Source organism: Cavia porcellus, unplaced genomic scaffold, assembly GCF_034190915.1.
Source record: "Cavia porcellus strain 051 isolate PalLab524CR breed Dunkin Hartley unplaced genomic scaffold, mCavPor4.1 scaffold_9, whole genome shotgun sequence".
NCBI classification, from domain to species: Eukaryota; Metazoa; Chordata; class Mammalia; order Rodentia; family Caviidae; genus Cavia; species Cavia porcellus.
The window spans coordinates 23018988-23038800 of record NW_026947492.1 but is presented as its reverse complement, the minus strand read 5'-3'; the positions used below and the strand labels follow the sequence as shown (position 1 = coordinate 23038800).

General features: G+C 36.5%; 1 protein-coding gene across 5 annotated transcripts in view; it reads left to right on the top strand.

Annotated features, from left to right (window-relative positions):
* Window positions 1-19813, top strand: part of Arhgap32 (Rho GTPase activating protein 32) — a 291311-nt gene that overhangs the window by 182351 nt on the left and 89147 nt on the right. For all 5 annotated transcript variants that reach the window (XM_063256063.1, XM_063256064.1, XM_063256065.1 and 2 more), the window contains one exon: window positions 18243-18380. In XM_063256063.1, coding sequence (XP_063112133.1) covers window positions 18243-18380 — 138 coding nt within the window. The remainder of the gene's footprint in view (window positions 1-18242; window positions 18381-19813) is intronic.

The window sequence follows — 19813 nt, the reverse complement described above, 5'->3', positions numbered from 1 at the left end:
AAAAAACATATTGCTATTAGTCCCTTTCAGAATACTCCCCTTGGCTTTAACTCCAGGTACCCCATCAGTTTTGCCACTTTCATATGCAGTTCTAGAAGTCTGTCTTAAGGACTGTCTTCAGTTGCACTGCTGTGGCTGCCTCGATGTTCGGAACCCATTTAAAATGTTTACCTTTTATGGTCTGAAGTTGCGCTGTGTCAGATCTGGTGAATAAGGTGGGAAACACTGTACTATTTTGCAAGCCTGCCTTTCTTTTGGATGGCAGTTCCGCAGCATTCACCAACTTTTGACCACACTTAAGAGATACCCATGAAAGAAAACTTCCAGAACTGCCTCCGAAAGTGGCACAAATAAGGAAATAAGTGTTGAAGCAATGAAGTGTTGTGAAGTGGATTAGTGGCAATGTGTACTGTAATTTTTAAAAAATTTTTGATCAGCTCCTCTACTTTAGCATTTGTCTCATTAATTTCCATATACTCTGAAAACATAAATATTTTTATCTCATAAGAAAAACATTGAAACTATCTATACTGTTTTCTTCAAAAAGCAAAGATGGTGTTTGGTACTGTACATTAGAATGTTTAATTGTTCTTTAATTGTACTTCCACTTACTTATAAGTGACCTAGATGGTAGATAGTTCCCTGATTATAAATATCTTGTCAAGCTCTTTAAAATATGTAAAATCACTTAGTGTACTACTTACTACATCAAAGTAGTAATTTTACCACATTGTAATGATGCCATTGGACCTCCTCTCTGCCCACTGCATATAATCACTGAAGCATCCCCAAGGCTCACCTTTGTGTTCTGCCTTGTGTGGCAGCCATAAACCATATTAAACTAGAATCATTTTTTATAACTGTGAGAGATTCGTACCCTCTAATTTTGCAAGTAAGGAAATTGAGGTCACAAACCCTCAAGTGCCTGTTCTAAGCTGTGTGGAATCAGAGTGGTATGAGGGAGCCCCAGAGGACTTTAGGTTCCCAATTTCCAGCTTTTTCTGTATCTCCATGAAGTTTTCAGCCTAGGACAGATTTCAGAAATTGCTTAGACATCAGGTAAGGTAATATCACTATTATACACTGGTATAATGGGTCTGTTCCAGAACCTACCTAATCTCATGTATTTTTGCTGACTTTTTAATAATGCACTCTTTAAAATTCTTATTTAACTGAAGCTCTTGGTCCTTCACATTAACTCTCTCCCTCTTCTTGTTCTATTATCTTAGAAGATGAGAGCTTAAATGGCTGAGTTCGTTTTCCTTTCTGTGAATTGACATTATTTATTTATTTATTGGTGCCAGGAATTCAACTAAGGTTAATTTCCTTTTTTAAAATGTATTTACTTTTATTAGTATATGTTAGCACTATATCATGTGTAGTTGGTACACTTTAGGTTTCTATCTGAACCTTTTGTGATTTTTGTCTGCCCTTTAAAATTTCTATTTTTTCTAAATTGCAAGTCTAGAAATATAAACTCTGTGTACTGTATTGAATAGACCCAAATTCAATAAGCACATTTTTGATCACTAGTGTGTCTTATAAAGATATTTTGACATGTCGCATATCATTTAATTCTTACAATAGCTGAGTGAGGCAAAGAGTCTGGATTCCACGTTATAGGTGATGAAACAAGGACTCAGGAAAGTTAATGTCTTCTCCAAGGTCAGAAAATTAAAGAGGGACCAGGATTTGAACCTAAATGTAGTGTTTTGGGTGATTTTGCATCCTTTGCCATTCCCTAACAACATTTGTTCTTCGTTGGTTCCTCTATGAACATATCCCAAGTGTTAGTAAAGAATTACAGAAGTGCAGATAACTGACTGACAGTCCACTTTATTTTCATGAGTTGATGGACAGGTCCCCCCACTATTTCTCCTCTTCCTCCCATTCTATACAGGGCCTTTGAGTCCTTTTAGTAGACCATTAAATTCTAGAGCCCTTGACGGGGAGATAGTCCTGACCAACAGGTGCAATACCAGGCCAATGGCTGGCAGCATTTCAGATACGAAAATATTTAACAGCATGACCCAGAATAATTAAGACAGGTGCCAGCCACACAGATTTTATTTAGTGCTTTATGTGTTTCTCAACTGAGGATTAACTGTGGTTAAAAGGCTGTCAGATGCCTTGAAGAGTAGACCATCAGTGCCCTATGTTGAGCCCTCACTTCCTTCTACTGCTCCTTATGTACAGTGAGCTCTCTAAGAGAGACATGGGATGCCTCAGCTGTTTTACCTGTCTTTCTGTTTGGTTGTATTTGTTGTGTGAAGTAAACCTTTCAGCTGCTGTGGATGCAGAAACACTCACCTGACCAGTTTGTGTCTCGATGTCCTTTTCAGTCTTTCCTGAAAATCATGCTAATCTTGCCTCTGCATTTCCATCCTTCCTTTGAAACTTAATGTATTTAGTTTGAAATTAGTGAAAAATTAATGATAATCTTAGGAAATTCAGAAATATATAATGGCAGAAATAGGAAAAAAAGCTTTCTACCTTAAATACTGCAAATTTAGGGTAGAGGTCAACTGGAAGGGGCAGAGGTGTACTGCATATCTGTACCTGGATGCACAGATACTTAGAAACAGGGGAGGAAAACAAAGCTATGTAGTCTAGTATCAGGTGGGCTTAGAAAGGAGAGTGGGGCTGTCTGTGGACTGTGGTATCTCTTACATCCATCTTGAAAGTAGCTCTAACATCCTCAGGGATGGAGCCAGTTCTGCAGTGGCGGCTGGATCCTTGATGTAGGTTCCAAGCATATTCTTCCTCCACTCTTGGAGAAGGAACCTTGTAAGTGAGATATTAATAGATTAGAGCACCAGAGAAACTGAAGCCAGAGAATCTTGCTGAGGACAGAGACTGAGCCAGCATCAGCTGGCCCATGGGTAAGTAAAGAACAGAGGAACTACATTGATTAGGGTCCTGGAGTTGTCCTGGGAAAACCATGCTTCAGCTGCAGATTGCAGTTGGTGAGACCTGGAGGAAAAGGATAATTTGAGCGACACTATGGCAGGCACTTTTGTGATGTTCTCCCCAATCCCAGGACAAGCTCCATGTCTGCATAATAGCTTGCTCACCGCCCACCTTTCAGTGCCCACAGGGAGCACCCCAGACTTCCCTTCTCTTTTTTAATTTCATTTAATTGTGTGTGTGTGTATGTAATACTTGTGGTATTTTACATATATATGAAAAAGAGAATAAGAATTAACCAGTGATAAACCAGGCAGGGTGACGCATGCGGCCTGGAATCCATACATTTCAGAGGCTGAGGTAGGAAGTTCACCATGAGTTTGAGGCCAGCCCAGGCTACATAAGCAAGTTCAAGACAAGCCTGCACTATGTACAGCATGACCTTCTTTCAAAAAAACCAAACCAAAACCAAACCAAACAAACAAAAAACCCAAAGAAATAAAAGAATTAACCAGTGCTTTAATCTAAATAATACCTTTCATGAATAAGTAGGGTCACTTTCACCAAAGTTGTGTGTAGAGGATTCAACCACAAGCTTAGTATCAGCATATTAACGGGTTCCAAGTTTCTCACGTCCTTCCTCAATCTACAATTATACCTCCCTCTTTCTGCATCCCTTCTCATGCTCCCACAAATATCTCTTAAACTTCCTCTCCTCTAACCCTCCACTCTAATTATAAAAATGTCAGCAGAGTTTGATCACTTTTCTTTCTCCTTCATTTTGCAACTGGTTCCTGTCTTTTTTTCTCATTTTCATTCTGGTATCTCCCTATCTTTTCCTTTTTACTTTTCTTCCTTCATTCCCCACATCGTAGCCTAACTGTCAATAGAATTATGTTACAGTCTTTAGGACTTAATGAAAAAAGGTGAAATTGTTAGCACATGTTTTAATGTACATGACTAACATGTCATTGGCTCTGTAGATGCTGACTTAACCAGTAGTGGTTCTGTCTCTTGCAGTGCAGCTGGTTCTGGCCCTTTCTGCTGAGTAGGTTGAGGTGGTGTATTAATTAAAAAATATAATCAAAGCTAAGATCACATCATTGGGGAGCACGCAATCAACAGAGAGATCTCCATGCCAGTGATACACATTTTCTACTCTAATTTGTCTTCAACTCTCAATCCAAAAATGAAAAGCATGAAAAAACAAGATGTGTCCTAAAAATTCACAGCTCCCCAAAAGCTGATGCCACAGGCATCATCAGGGACTCAGAAACCAAATGACTGAAACATATGGAGGAAAAAAGAAATAGCAGCAGTAACAACAACCACCAGTGATTAATGTTTTCTACAGAACTCTTTTAGAATTGATGGAGAAACAAAGACTTCCTGGACAAAGAGTTTCACAAAAGCAACATTACATAGAGTACTCAGAATGTAGACAGAGACTCAGGCCACACCACCAAAGAGCCTAAAGAAATGAATATGTAAGCAGGATCATTAGCTGAGGAAAAGAGGAAAATACAGGAATCAACAACAGAAAAATAGGGCCAGGGATTTAGCTCAGCAGCATAAGCACCTGCCTGGCAAACGCGAGGTCATGAGTTCACTCCCAGGTACCAAAACACAGTGGCAAGAATTAGTTCTTTCCAATATTCTTATTTAAATGATCTTACCTCCCTAATCAAAAGGCAAGAGATTGATAGATTCTGTCAAAAAGCTAGCCTGCTATGTTTACGCACAAGAGATATCTCATCCATAAAAAACTACATAGACTAAAAATCAAAGGATAGAGAACTATACTCTGTCCAACAGGAGTGGAAAGCAAGCGGGCCTTGCTCTCCTGTTTCCAGACGAAGTGTACTTCAGTGAAAACTGATCAGGAGACAAGGTACATATAAATGCTGGGACACCCCACATTATAAAAAAATAGTGCTGGACATTAAAAAAAATCAGATAAACAAAGCATAGCCATAGCAAGGAACTTCAGTACAGGTCAGCTAACCAAAAAATCAACAAAGAAATACGAGAACTGAGCCACACCTTTGAAAAAATGGACTTAGTATCTATAGGGCTGTTTTGCCCAACAGTTGTAGAGTATGTTTTTTTTTTTTCTCAGCAGCACAGGAAACGTTCCCCAAAATAGACCACATCTAGGGCCATAAAACATGTTTAAACATACACAAAAAAACTGGAAATAATCTCATGCGTATTATTATAGTGCAATAAAACTGGAAATCAGTGGCACGAGAAATCATAGACATTATGCAAAAATGTAGGAGTTAAATAATGCTCTCTTTAATAATCACAGAGTCACAAAAGAAAACAAGAAATTAGACAAGTTGCTATAATCAACAATAATGACAGTACAACACACCAGAACCTTTGGGACACAGTGAAAGCAGATCTAGGAAGGAAATTTATAGCTATGAATGCCCACAGTAGAAAAGCAGAGTGATGCATTCAAGTCACTAGAAAAGTATGAGAAGTCCAAATCCAAAACTGATACAAGGAGAAACATTATGAAGAGCAGAGTGAAAATTAATGAAACTGATACTTTAAAAAATAAGAAGAATCAATGAATCAAAGTGTTCGTTCTTTGAAAAGTCAGGTATTCATCAATACACTTACAAATGAAACTGCTGAAATCACAGTAGATACCACTAGATCTAGAGTATTTTAAGTAACTACTTCAAAGACCTGCATTCCAAAAAATTGGGGAACCTAGAAGAAATAGGAAGAGTCCTCTACAAAGAAGTTACCAAAACTGAGGCCAAAAAATTAAAAATACTGATTAATTCAATAGTACGCAATGAAATCAAGTTGGTAGTAAACACCCTACTAGTAAAGAAAAGGTCAAGACCCTTGGAATTCACTGCTGACAGAGAAGAATTAAAGCCAGTACTGTGCAGATACTTCCATGAAATTGAAAGGGAAGGGACACTGTCAAGGGACACTCATTTCTTGAAGCTGGTATTACCATGATACCAAAACGGGACAGGACTTAAGAAAAATAGAACCCTACAGATCAGTTTCCTTGACACATTCACAGCAAGGCTATAAATGCATGACTGGCCAATTGGGATTATGTGATGGGCCAGTCATACATGTACCATTGATAGTTCAAGCCAATAGGAACATGTTAATGAATATAAATTTAAGAATCTTGAACAAGATACTTGCAAATAGGATACAACAAATCATTCAGGAAATTATATATCATGATCCAATTGGTTTCACCCCCCAGGAATGATAAGGTGGTTCAACACACATAAATTAATAAGTGATTTCATAATCATATAAAACAGAAAGTTAAAAATCACGTGATGATCTCAAACGATGCAGAGAAAGTATTTGGCAAGATCCCATATCCATTACTACAAAATCCTTGACAAAAGTTAGTCTAAACAACCCTAAACTAATAAAATCCATTGGTGACAAATCCATTGTCAACATCACACTAAATGGGAAAATGTTAAGAGCTTTCCCACTAAAATCAGAGACATCACAAGGAAATCTACTCCACCACTCCTTGTCAGTATAATACTTGAAACTTTAGCCAGAGCAGTTAGGCGGAAAAAAAAGAAAGAAATTCTAATAGGAAATGAAGAAGTTAAAATATCTTTATTTGAAGTTGACGTGATCCTTTATGTAGAGGATCAAAAAAAAAATTGCACTGCAAATCCCTCAGAAGTGATGAATAAATTCAGCAAAGTGGTGGTATACAAAATAAATATCTTAAAATCAGTACTGTGCCTGTACACCAAGAATGAACCAAGCCCCTTGAGAAAGAAATCAGGAAAACAATCTCATGTACAGTAGCTTCCAAAGAATTAAATGTCAGCCAGGAATGTAGCGCAGCTGCATAGTGCCTGCCTGGCAAGTGCAAGGTTGTGAGTTCAATCCCCCATACAACAGCAACAACAACAGCAACAAAATTAAGTATCTTAAGAATTTACTTAACCAAAGATGTAAAATACGTCTATAAAGAAAACGATACTGAAGAAAGAGACTTGAAGAGGACGTTAGAAAATGGAAAGATAACCTTTTGTTTTTTAATAGAATTAATACTGTCAAAAATAGCCACATTATCAAAACTGATAGTACATAGATTTACTGTAATCCCCATCAAAATGCCATCAACTTTTGTCACACATCTAGAAAAAATAATTCTAAAATTTATATGGAATCAGAAGAGTTTCCAGAGTACCCAAAGTGGAGTAAGAGGCATTTTAATCCCAGACTTTAGGTTATACTCAGTGTTACACTAGCTAGCAGCATGGTACTGGCCACAAGCAGACATCATGACCAGGGGAATAGAACAGACAATGCAGGAAACCCCCTACTACCTTCAAATCACAGTAGATACCACTAGATCTAGATCTGCTTTTCAACAATGGGACTAATATTCACTGGAAGAAAGATATTTTGGAGATATTATTTATGCACATCCAGAAGAATGAATCTTGATCTGTATCTTACTCTGAACTAACATTTAATCAAATGGATCAAAGATCTAAATGCTAAACAGAAACACAACCATGTACTAGAAGAAAAAATGATAAAACTCTTGAAGGCATAGGCATAGGCCAAGACTTGCTGAACAGAGATCCCAGTTACACAAGAAGTAATACCGAGAGGCAACAGATAGGGTTATATCAAATAAGGAAGCCACAGATTGAGCACACAACCTGCAGAATGGAAAAGAAATGTTTGCCAGCTACTTCTTGAACAGAAAACTTATATCTAGGTCATATGAAGAGCTAAAAAAGAATTAGACCTCTATTAATAAGAGACTTGGAATCAGAAAATAGGCAAGTGAATTCAATAGAAACTTCCAGAAGAAATAAATATAAATGACCAATAAATACATGAAAAAGTAGTTGACATTTTTGGCCATTAGAGAAACAAAAATGCCGAGATTTCCCCTTCCTATAGTAAGAATGAATGGCTGTCATCAAGGTCTCAAAAACATAACACAACACAATAAAACAGAGCCACCAAACTCTGGCAGGAATGTGAGAACCAGGGAGACTTTCTACATTGTTGGTGGAAACGTACACTAATATACCCACTTTAGAAGGCGGTATGGAGATTTCTCAACAAACTAGAAATTCCTTTGGACCCAGATACACCTCTCATGGGTTATCTTCCCCAAAGAACTAAAATTATACTGCAGTGATTCATGCATACTAGTATGATACAGGTAAATCACAGTATCTAAATCCTGGAAGTGGCCTTTATGTCCCTCAGCAGATGAGCGGATAAAAATAATTTGCTGTGATGCACAGTGGTATACTCAGCCAAAAAGGACAATTTTGAGTCATTTGTAGAAAAATGGATGGACCACGAGACCATAATACTAAATGAATTAAGTCCGTCACAAAAGGTCTATGTATTGCATGGTTTCTCTAATATAACAGACTCGGAATATGAAGTAAAAAGAAAAACAAAAGAGCCATGTTCCATATTAAAGAACAGGAAGTTGGATTCTGTAGAGGTGGGAGGAGAATCTGGGAAAAGAGGGAGAATGGGGCGGAGAGGGCTGACGAGGCTAATAATGACAAAGTCAGGTATCTAAACTCAGTGTAGGCACTGTGCATCATAAATGTATTAATGAAAATTTTTTAATGTTGAGAACTCAATAATTTAAAAGACCAAAATTAGATAAATTTTAACACTAACTATTAAGCCAACTACGTAGAACAAAACACAAGTTTAACATCAGGGTATTGAGTTGAAGTTGTAATTGTTGAAGTTGGATTATATTAACCACCTTTGTGTTTTAATCAGAATTCAGAATTTTAATCAGCATTTGAGTTTATTTTTCTGAAGATCAAATATTCCATAACACAGGAGTCTCAAGGTTTCTTCATGTCATAGTAGGTGGAGTAGATGGTTGGTTCCATTGGGCTCCCTATCTCAAAGTATCTCCTGCACTCTGATGTTCCCATGCTTGAAATTCGGTCATCAGAAATCTATTCCTCTCTATTAAATATCTCGTCCTCAGCTCAGTCCATTTAGAAAATGCTGTTACCTCAGCCAGTCAGGTGAACATTAATGTTTGTAGAGCATCTGTGTGTGAACAAAATATGTAGGCAGTGGCTAGGGATTTAGCTCAGCAGTTCAAGCACTTGCCTGGTAAGTGCAAGGTTGCAAGTTCGATACCTGGTTTAAAAAAAGAAAGAGGAGAAAGACAAAACGTATAGGCAAATTGGCATCATTTCTATGAGAACCAGGGAGACTTTCTACATTGTTGGTGGAAACGTACACTAATATACCCACTTTAGAAGGCGGTATGGAGATTTCTCAACAAGCTGCATAATGTTTGTGTGCACTGTAGGTGTTATTATTCCCATTTCACAGATGAGTAACCTGTTGCTTAGTGAAGCTGAGTTCTTTGCATAATAAATTTCTATATTGAGAATAGGCCCCGCCAGGTTAAGAGTTAGGTCATGGCTCTCTCCTCCTTGTCCCTGGCCTTTATAGATATAAAGGGACAGTCAGTAGTATCAGTTATTTCTCATAACTTTTGCAGGTAAACATCCAGGATCAGGGACAAAGACTTCAGAAAGAATATCATTCACTTCCTTTTATCTCATTTTTATTTCTTGTCCTTGTCAAAAAGTACTGATTTTTGTCATTCTTGAATGTAGTAATTACTTGATGGTAATAATTAAGATTAAAAATTAGTTGCAAATTGAAATTAAGGCTGAAGACTATAATGAAGAGTTTTGTATTTTATTGCTTTGCAAATTATTGAGTTTCTGAAATACTGTGATAATTTAATTTATTCAGGCTGTTTGGAAATTAGATGATGAAAGTTATATTTTTACATTTGAAATTGGAAGTTTATACTTCATATTTACTGCAAATATATTTTGAAATTTTCCTCAGTAAACATAATACACTTTTGATGACTTGCAAATTAAGTGTTAAGGTTTTAATTTCATAAATGAAAATCTGTATTAAAAGAACAGAGTTTTTGCTGGCACGAGAACATTTTTAAGAAGTTGAAAGTATTCCATTCATGGATATGTATGTATAAGGGAACACATTTTGAAATTCAGTCACCAGCCTTTATTGTTTGAAGTTCTGAAAATGTTTATATGGTTTGTTGTTCATATTTCTTCAAGTCAAACAGTTTACACAAAAGAAAAGATAATTTATTTTTTAAAAAGTTACCTATTTTTGAAGCAGTTTTGATTTTAGCTTGCAGCAAAAGTGAGTAAACGAACAGTGTTCCAGTGTTCTTCCTGTCCTGACAGATGACCCCGCTCCCAGGCACGTTTGTCAGAATTGATGAACTTAACACTGACATACATTCCCAGAAGTTCCGAGTTTGCACTGCAGCTCACTCTCGGCATTGTATGTTCTAGGGTTTGGACAAATGTGTAATGACATGATTTTGTCAGTGTGTATTCTGCAGAAAAGTGGTCCAGTCCTAAGATTCTCTCCTCTGTCAGGTTCGTGTGTCCCTCCCCTGCAGCCTTTGGCAATCGCTGATCTTTTTTATGGTCTATAGTTTTGTTTTTCTCTAGTATGTCATATGGTTGGAATCATATAGTATGTAGCCTTTCACCAGGGCTTCCTTCAGGTAGTAAGATTTCTTTGTGTCATTTTGTTCAATTCTGTCTAGCAGTGGAATATGTTCCATTACCTAGTTTTATCAATTTATTTACCTGCTAAAGGACATCTTGCTTTCAGGTTTTGGCAATTATGAATAAAGCTACTATTCGTATTCATGTATTGGAGCTGGAGATATAACTTACTGACACAGTGCCTGCCTGGCAGTGTGAGGTCTTAGTTTGATTCCTGGTACCAAAAATATAATAATAATATTATTATTATTAATAATGTGTGGAATTTTCATAGAGGTAAATTTTCAGTTCATTTGGGTTAATATCGAGCATGATCACAGCTTTGCTTGTTAAGAATATTTTAGTTTCATAAAAAGCTGCCAAACTATCTTCAAAATTATCTGTCCCACTTTGCATTTCCACCCAGAAATGAATGAGAATTTCTGCTGTTCCATTTGCTTGCCCACATTTGTTGTCAGGGTTTTGAAGTTTGACCATTCTAATGGGTGTCTCATTCCCTTAACTTGCAATCCCTGCTGACAGGATGTGGAACAACTTTTCTTATTCTTATTTGTTTGCCATCTGTATGTCTTTGTGAAGGTGTCTGTTAGATCTTTGGCTTTTTTTTTTTTTTTTGAGACAGGGTCTTGCTATATGGTCCAGGCTGGCCTTGAACTTGATGTGTAGCTGAGGGAGACTGTACTTGTGGTAATCCTCCTGCCTCTGCCTCCCAAATGCAGCAATTACAGGTGTGCGTCACCATGCCCAGCTGTAGATCTACATTTTAAGAATCATGTTATTCCTTTTCTTACTGTTAAAAGAGTTCTGTGAATATTTTGGTTAACAGTCTTTATCTGTCTGATTTTTGGAATCTTTGTTACCTTGCAGAAGGGATTGTAGATAGTTATATAAATTCTTTCTTAGATATTTGGTAGAATTTACATCATCTGTTTCTTTGTGTTTGGATGTCTATTGTTTCAGCTTCTTAGTGGCTATAGCCCTATTTAGAGTGTTTCCTCTTGTGTGAGTTTTGGTAGATTGGGTCTTTCAAGGAATTGGCTCACCTTTTACAAATTTATAAGCATAGAGTTGTTCATAATACTGTTTTATTTTTCTTTTAATGTCCAAGTGAGCTGTAGCAATGAGATTCTCTTACATCTGGTTTTAGTCATTTGTTTTCTCACGGGTCTCCCTTATCTTTTAGTTAACCTGGCTAAGTGCTCATTAGTTGTTTTTGGTTAGTTTCAAAGAATCAGCTTTATTGTTAATTTTCTTTAGTGATTTCCTATTTTAAATTTTACTGATTTATATTCTTTTTTACACTTTTTTCTTACTTTGAATTTAATGTGCTCTTTTTCTTCTGGTTTCCTTGGGTGAAGCTTAGATAGCTGATTTTAGATCTTTCTTATTTTGAATATATGCATTCAATGCTGTAAGTTTCCCTCTAAGCCTGGCTTTCACTGCATACACAAATTTGAATAAATTATGCTTTCATGTTCATCTAGTTAAAAATATATAGTCTTCTACTTTGAGATTTCTTTTTATTTAACTTTTATGTAAAACTGTGTTGTTCAATTTCTATAATATTTTGGGGTTTTCAGACTACTTTAAAAATTGATTTCTAGCTAATTCCTTGTGATTTGAGAGCAGACATTTTATAGTCTCTATTCCTTTAAACTTTCTATAGTTCATTTTATCCTTAAGAATGTAGTTTTAACTTCCTACTATTTTTTTTGAAATTATCCTTGTTTTGTTAAAAAAAAAAAAAAGAATGCAGCATAGCTTTGTGAATGTGTGCAGTCTGCTGCCCTTCAGTAGTCCAGAGATGTGAATTGTTTCTAGCTGATTGATGATGCTTTTGAGTCAACTGTGTCTTTGCTAGTTTTCTGCTTGCTATTTTATTTCCTATATGAGTATGATAAAGTCTTCAACTGTAATAGTGCATTTATAGATTTCCCTAGAAATTCTTTCAGCTTTTGCCTCAGAGTTTTTTTTTTTTTTTTTTTTTTTCCTTTTTATCAGTAGCAGGGATCGAACTCACGACTGCCTGCTTACAAGGCAGGCACTTATGCCACTGAGCTAAACCCCCAGCCCCTGCCTCAGAGCTTTAAGTAGATACACATAAAAGACTACTAGTATGTCCTCAGAATTTTCGTCCTTTTGTCATTCCTAATGGCCCTCTTAAATCCTCATAATTTTCTGCTCTAAAATCTGCTCTATCTGAAGTAAATATAGCTACTACTGCTTTCTTTTGATTACTGTTATGGCGGGATAGCTTTCTTTATCCTTTTGTTTTAATTCATCTGTGACATAGTTAAAATGGGACTTGTGTAGATTGCTTTGATAGTCTTAGTCTTTTAATTGATGTACTAGACCATTGATGTTTAAAGTGATTATTGATACAGGTGAATTAGTATCTACCATTATTTGTTAATCATTTTCTGATACCCTTGTTCTTTGTTCCTGTTTTTATCTTCTACAGTTTTTCTGCTTTTCCCTCCCAATTTACTATCATGTAATTGACAAAAATTCTATATATTTAAGATGTAGAACAAGATATTTTAGAGCACACATGCATTCTGAAGTGATTACCATAATTAAGTATGTGATGAGAACATGTAAAGCCTATTCTTTGTTTTTAATTAAGCATTTTGTACTCATTTGTTAGTGTGCCAGTTGTGGGTTTCCAGAATTTCTTAGTGGTTGCCCCACAGCAGCAGCAGTGAACCTATGGTACATGTGTTGTAGTCAGCTGTTCATCACCCCTGAAAGCTCTGAAAGTTTCCTTGTCACTGCCCTGGAGTTTGCAGGACACATTTACAACTAATTCATTTTCACTTTCAGATAAATTGTACTACTTCACAGGTTGTGGAGGACTTCATTATTTAAAAATATCTCAATTTCTCTATCCCATCTCTTGAATCATAGGCTTTGTGCATTTTACTTACACAAAACATCAGCATGCCTACACATACTCACATGTATATTCTACATACACATATGCAGGAGCATAAATCATTGAATATGTTGTTATTCTGAACAAATTGTTACCTGTTAGATAAATTGAGAATAAGTAAAGCTGAAGTTTTATTTTGCTGTCACTTAGTGCTTTCATAGTATCTTTCTTTATATAACATGACTTTCCTTTTTTTTTTGGTACCAGAGATCCAACTCATGACCTCAGTTTGCAAGGCAGGCACTACTGAACATTGAGCTAAATCCCCAGCCCCGTCATAACTTTCTTATGTATATAATTTTTTTCTTCTCCAATGATCTTTTCTTAGCATTTCTTGCAAGGCAGACTTGCTGGCTACAAATTTCCTCACATTTTATTTAATAACTTTGTTTCATTTTCACCTTAAAAGGATGCTTTTACAGAGTACAGGATTCTAGGTTGGTAGTTTTCTGTCTTAGCACTTTTAAGTAATTTATACCACTTTCTTCTTCCATGATTTTCAAGTTGGATGTTTTTCTTCTCTTTTCTCCGTTATGGATAAGGTGGTTTCCGTCTTTGGCTTCTTTCAAAACTTTTCCTTTACTTTGAATTGTCTAGTTAGAATATGATCCGCCTAGGTGTACTTTTTCTTTTAGTGTTGTTGGCATTTACTCTGCTTTGTGTTCTCTGAGCTCCCAGCCTCTGTGGTTTGTGTCTGGCACTCGTTGAAATTCTTAGTCATTATTGCTTCAAATACTGCTTTTTCTCATTTTCCTGTTTCTTCTCTGTCAAGTTTTTTCCACATTGCATTAATGTTACACTTTTTGTGGTTTCTTCACTATCTCTGGATGCTTCTTTATAGTGTCCCCCCTGTTCCTGTCCCTTTGGTTTTTCAGTTTTGGAAGTTTCTGTTGTAGTATTCTCAAACTTAAGAGATTCTTTCCTCCACTACTCTACTCCTGAGCCTGTCAAAGATATTCTTCATTTCTGTTTCAGTGTTTATGATGCCTAGCATTACATTTTAATTCTGTTAGAATTTTCCATGCTCTTCTTAGATTGTCCATCTGTTTTTATATATTGTCTGCTTTTCCCATTAAAGTGCTTAGCATATTAATCACAATTCTTTTAAATTTATGGTCTGATAATTACAACCTTCCTACTCTGTTTGACTCTGGTGCTATGTGGCAGGAGATGCTGTAGCTAGACCTTCAGTAATGCAGTGGTGAGGTGTAGGGGTGGGGAGGACTCTGGAGTTCCTCTGCCCTGGTCAATTCTCCTCCCAGCAGCAGAGCAGGGTGACTAAAGTAGGCTTTAGGTCACTACTGCCCTATCCCCAGGTGGAGGGCTTGAAAGAGACAGAGTTAGTTGAGGTTTTCCCTTTCTCCAAGTATTTAGCCTCAAGGTAAACTCCATTGTTGTGTATGGAAACAGTTTCTCCTGAGGGCAGGCCTTGCTGACTAGAAGATAACTTTAAAGATTCCTCTCCCCTCCAGTGCTAGAAGCTGGGTTTGTGTGTGGGGGAAGGGAGTTTCTCTGATGTGCCTGTCAAGAATTCTTAAGGAAAAATTTACAGATAGAGGACAGTGTGTAGGTCTCCCTAAGGTTGGGTTCCGTGGATTTTTCACTCTGGAAATTTAGCTGTTACAGTTTGTATGTTGACAGTAGTTCCTATAGAAATTTGAGCTTGTGAATTTCTGTTCTATTTAAGTTGTGACTCTTTATACTAACCTGTCTGCCTCTATTTGGGGAATAGCAGTTTGCCCTGTGATCACACTTCTGTGATGCATCTAAGATGTGTTGATTGTCACTTTGTTCAACTTTTTATTTGCTAGGATAGAAGAATGGTGATTTCTAAGCTCCTTATATACCAGACCAGAAACCTGAAATCCTACAAGGACAGACAGGATCATTTCTGGGGTGTAACTGAGCCCAGCAGAGTTAAATCTGTCGTGCTCCTTGTGTTCATGTGGTGTTTGATAAGAACAAACTAAAAAGAACCAAAATTTGGTTTGGACAAACAAATATTAAGCACAAATGACATATTTTAATACTTACATTGTATTAAATGTCTATATAGAAAAACCTTCAAAAAAACATGACCAACCCTTTTTTCTTGCCTCCATTCTGAGTTTTGTTTTTCACCTTAAATACTTACCACTTAATTCTTCCTAACTACAACTTTGTACTTCACCAGCCTCTCCCTGTTATCTCTGACACACTGCTCCCTCCTAGCCCCTGGTGACCATTGTTCTACTCCCTTTATGAGTTTGATTGTTTTAAGTGCACATGCATTTGAGACTATTGTGGAGCTTTTGTCCTTTATGCTTGACTCATTTCTCTTAGCAAAATGTTCTCCAGATTCACCCTTGATGCAAATAACAGAATTTCTCTTTTAAAGTTGAATAATAGTCCATGTATGCAGTACATTTTCTGTACTTACTTATTTACTAATGGGCGGTTAGGTTGTCCTCATAACTTGGCTCTTATAATACTGCAGTGAACATGGGAGTACAGATGTTTCTTTAATATATTGATGCCAAGGACTTAATATATTTATCCAGCAATGTGACAGATTGCTGGGTCATATGTTAACTCTCATTTCAGATTTTTTAGAAACTTTCATAGTTTTCCAAAATTTGTATTTCTACCAATAAAATGCAAGATTCTTTTTCTCTGTATCTTCTCCAGAGCTTGTCTTTTTTATAATAGCCATTCTAATTGGAATGATCTTACTGTACTTTGTAGTATCTTACTGTACTTTGATTTATATATCCTGGCTTGCTACCTAGTGATGCCGATCACTTCATATACCCATTGTTAAATCAGGTTATTAATCAGCATAGTACTGGAGGAAAACAGACCTAAGGATCAGTAGAACAGATGAGAAGATGCCAACACTACTACAAACACACTCAGCCACCTTGTGTTTGACAAAGAGGGCAAACAAGTTTACTGGAAGAGACAGCTTCTTTAATAAGTGGTGCTGGAAAAACTGGCTTTCCATATTCTGATAGAACCATGTCTGTCACCCCACATTAAACTATAGTCAAACTAAATTGAAGATCTAAATATTAGAACAGAAACAATATATCTACTGGAAGAAAAAGTAGATAGAAATCTTGAAGACATAGGTGTAGGCAGAGAGTTCATGAACAAAACCCAGACTGCACAGAAAATACTTTAAAGAACCACCATCTGAAATCTTATCTTATTAAAAAGCTTTTGCATATCAAAACAATTCACCAACAGAGTGAAAAGACAATCTGCAGAGTGGGAAAAATTTTTAGTCAGTTATCTCTCAAAGAGATGTATATGTATATAAGAGATGTATATGTATGTGTATATGTATATCTATAACATACAAAAAATTAAAAAAACTAACCCTTTCCCTAAATTCAAAGACTGAATCAAAAAATAGGCATCTGAGATACAGACTCCTTTCTCAGGTAAATAAATACAAATGGCAAATGAATACATGAAAAAATGTTTGTTGTTGATCATTTGAGAAATGAAAATTAAAACGACACTGAGATTGCATCTCATTCCAGAAAGAATGACTGTTATCAGGAAATCAACCAATAACAAATGCTGGCAGGGCTGTGTTGGTGGGAGTGTTGACTGGTGCAACAACTCTGAAAATCAGTATGCAGATTCCTCAGATTCACCCCAGCTGTTTCTGGTTATCTTCCCAGAAAAATTAAAAACATCATACCACAGTGATATATGTGCACCCATGTTTATAGCAGCACAATTTCTAACAGCTAAATCTTAGAAACAGTCCAAAGACTCGTCAACTGAGGAATGGATAAAAAGTACAATATTTTTATACAGTGGAATAGTACTCAGCCATCAAGAAAGATAAACTGTAGATTTTTATAGGTAAATGGGTATGGATGTAACTTGAATATGGATGGATATCGATGTAACTTTCACATACTCATAAGTGAAATAAACAGACTCACACCTGTAAACATCGTATTGTCTCCCTGTGTGAGAAATTGAAAGAGTAAATAAAGTCTAGAATGTATAATAGATAATTGTGAAATGGGAAGTAATTGTTTAAATGGAAAAAAGAAACAGGAGGGAGTAAAGGGGAAAAGAAGGAATAAGAGAAAGGAGAAAAATGCAAACTAGGTATACTATTAGTATCTCTAGTTCATTGAAAAGCAAGGTTCGTGCTGATGTGGATTAGAGAAATTTTGATGCCCATATCTTGTACTCTGAGTAACTATTTTGAAGATGACAGTATGAAATGTGTTAACTATTGTTGTTTTCTATTATTTTGTTACAAAATTCTGATTTACCTTTTTTTAATAAAATAAATAAGGTTGCTATTAAGTTGCTTGAATTCCTTCTATGTTTTGGATATTAATGAATATTCAGAAATATGTAGATTGGTAGTTTTGAGTGTACTTCTAGTCTCCGTCATAGACTACGTTGGTGATAACTAAATCAATAAACATTTTACTTTGTTTAATTTTTGGAAATAGCTTCCTGCCAAGTAATTTTTCTAGTTTTTATAGATTTAAAGTTACATTGTAGCTTAACATCTAGGGGTTATTGCTTTCAAAGAGAGGCAGTGGGACTTTGATCATCAGGAGGAAGAGGATTAATGGAGAGTATTATTTTCCATTATTGACCTTTCCATTTACTATAACTCACTAAAGCATTTTGAAATTTAATTATCTATAATGCAGTGAATAAATTTTCTCATTGAGAAATATTAAATGTCGTGAATAAATGCCATTCTAGAATAAGGCCTGATTCCTAAACATTTGCAGGTGAAGCTGAATTATAGTTTTTTTTACCCTTACCCATAGGGCAAAAGTTGGATTGTTAAAAGAAGTTACGAAGATTTCCGGGTACTTGATAAACACCTTCATCTATGTATTTATGACCGACGGTTCTCCCAGCTCTCAGAGCTGCCCCGTTCTGACGCCCTGAAGGACAGTCCAGAGGTATGCATGTGGTACTCTGCCCATATAGTTGCTACATATAATTTAGCAGAAATTTTTGTGTGTATGCTAAATGAAAGCTTAGGTTGAACACTCAGGATCAGTTTTGGAAGTACTTATCTATTCTTAACAGAAACATTAATATAATGTTTAGCACTAATAAGTAAGTTAATTTTATAGGGAGGAAAGCCCTTCATAGCGGCAATAAAGCAACAGATAATATGTATTAGCAGACCATTCTTTAGAGTATAAAAATACAAAAGCCAAAATATAGTACCATGAACAAAAGTAATGTCAGAGAATCAAAAATTACGAAGAATTTTTGAAAGTGGACAGAGTAAGATTTATGAGGAAGAGAAAATATGGCTTAAAATGCATATATAAGGTGATTACAAACACTGAGTACACAAAATAATTGAGAAAGATGTACAGAAGAAAGTTCTGGAAAGTCTAGTTACTGTCCTTCAAGGAATTTTGACTGTATCATCTATGAAGTGAGAGCAGAGATTAGAAAAATAAAATAATCAGAGATCATGTAAATTAATTACAATAGCAAATCTGGATAACTGGACTACATAAAAAATGGACACTCATAAAGAGAGAGCAGGCTGGGAGGTCAAGTCATTTATAGGAATGTGGCTCCTGAAAGAGATGAATTGCTAAGAAGTTGTGAGAGAACAGGTGGGAATTATGAAGGCGAGATCCAGAGGGGTCCTGGGCAGAGGGATTGTAGGAGCAGAGAGTAAATGGGAGGACATAATTAAAGAGCTCACTGGAGCTGCAGAAATCAGTGCTTTCAGATTCAGAGGGCCAGTAGTTGCTATTATGTCACGTTATGAAATTGCATCATGTTAAAACACAGAGCAAATTCCTAAATCCATGCGGAGAACAAGTGCAGATTTTCTCAAAAGAATAAGAATTAGGTGTTATGGTGCTCCAAACCACAATGGACTGGAAGATAGTGCCGGGTGTGTTTCACATGTTAGGGCTAAAGGACTTTGAAGTTCTGGGGCAGCTGAGTGATGGCTGCCGAGAGCCATCACGGACCATGCAGGAGCTGACTCGCAGCAGAAGCACGGGAAGGCTTCTAGCCACCCTGCCCACTCATCACAGAAAAGCTCAGTGTCCCTGTCTTCATTCCCATTTGTGCCCATTTTGCTCCCTTCCTCTCAGATTGCCACATTTCAGAGGCAATGAGTTGTGCCTGTCTTGTGGGATCACACAAACATAGCCACTGCTGCCCAGCCACATGTACAGGGGATTACAGAGGGACTGGAGAAAGAGGCTGCAGGACCACGGTGGAGAGCTAGGTGGGAGAGCCAGATGTGGGTCTGTGACGGTCATCTTTTTGCATTTTCAGTACAAAGACAGAGAAAGCAGTACAGTTACAAGTTATAAAACAGGGATTCACGGTTTATGCCCCTAGCAGACGGGCT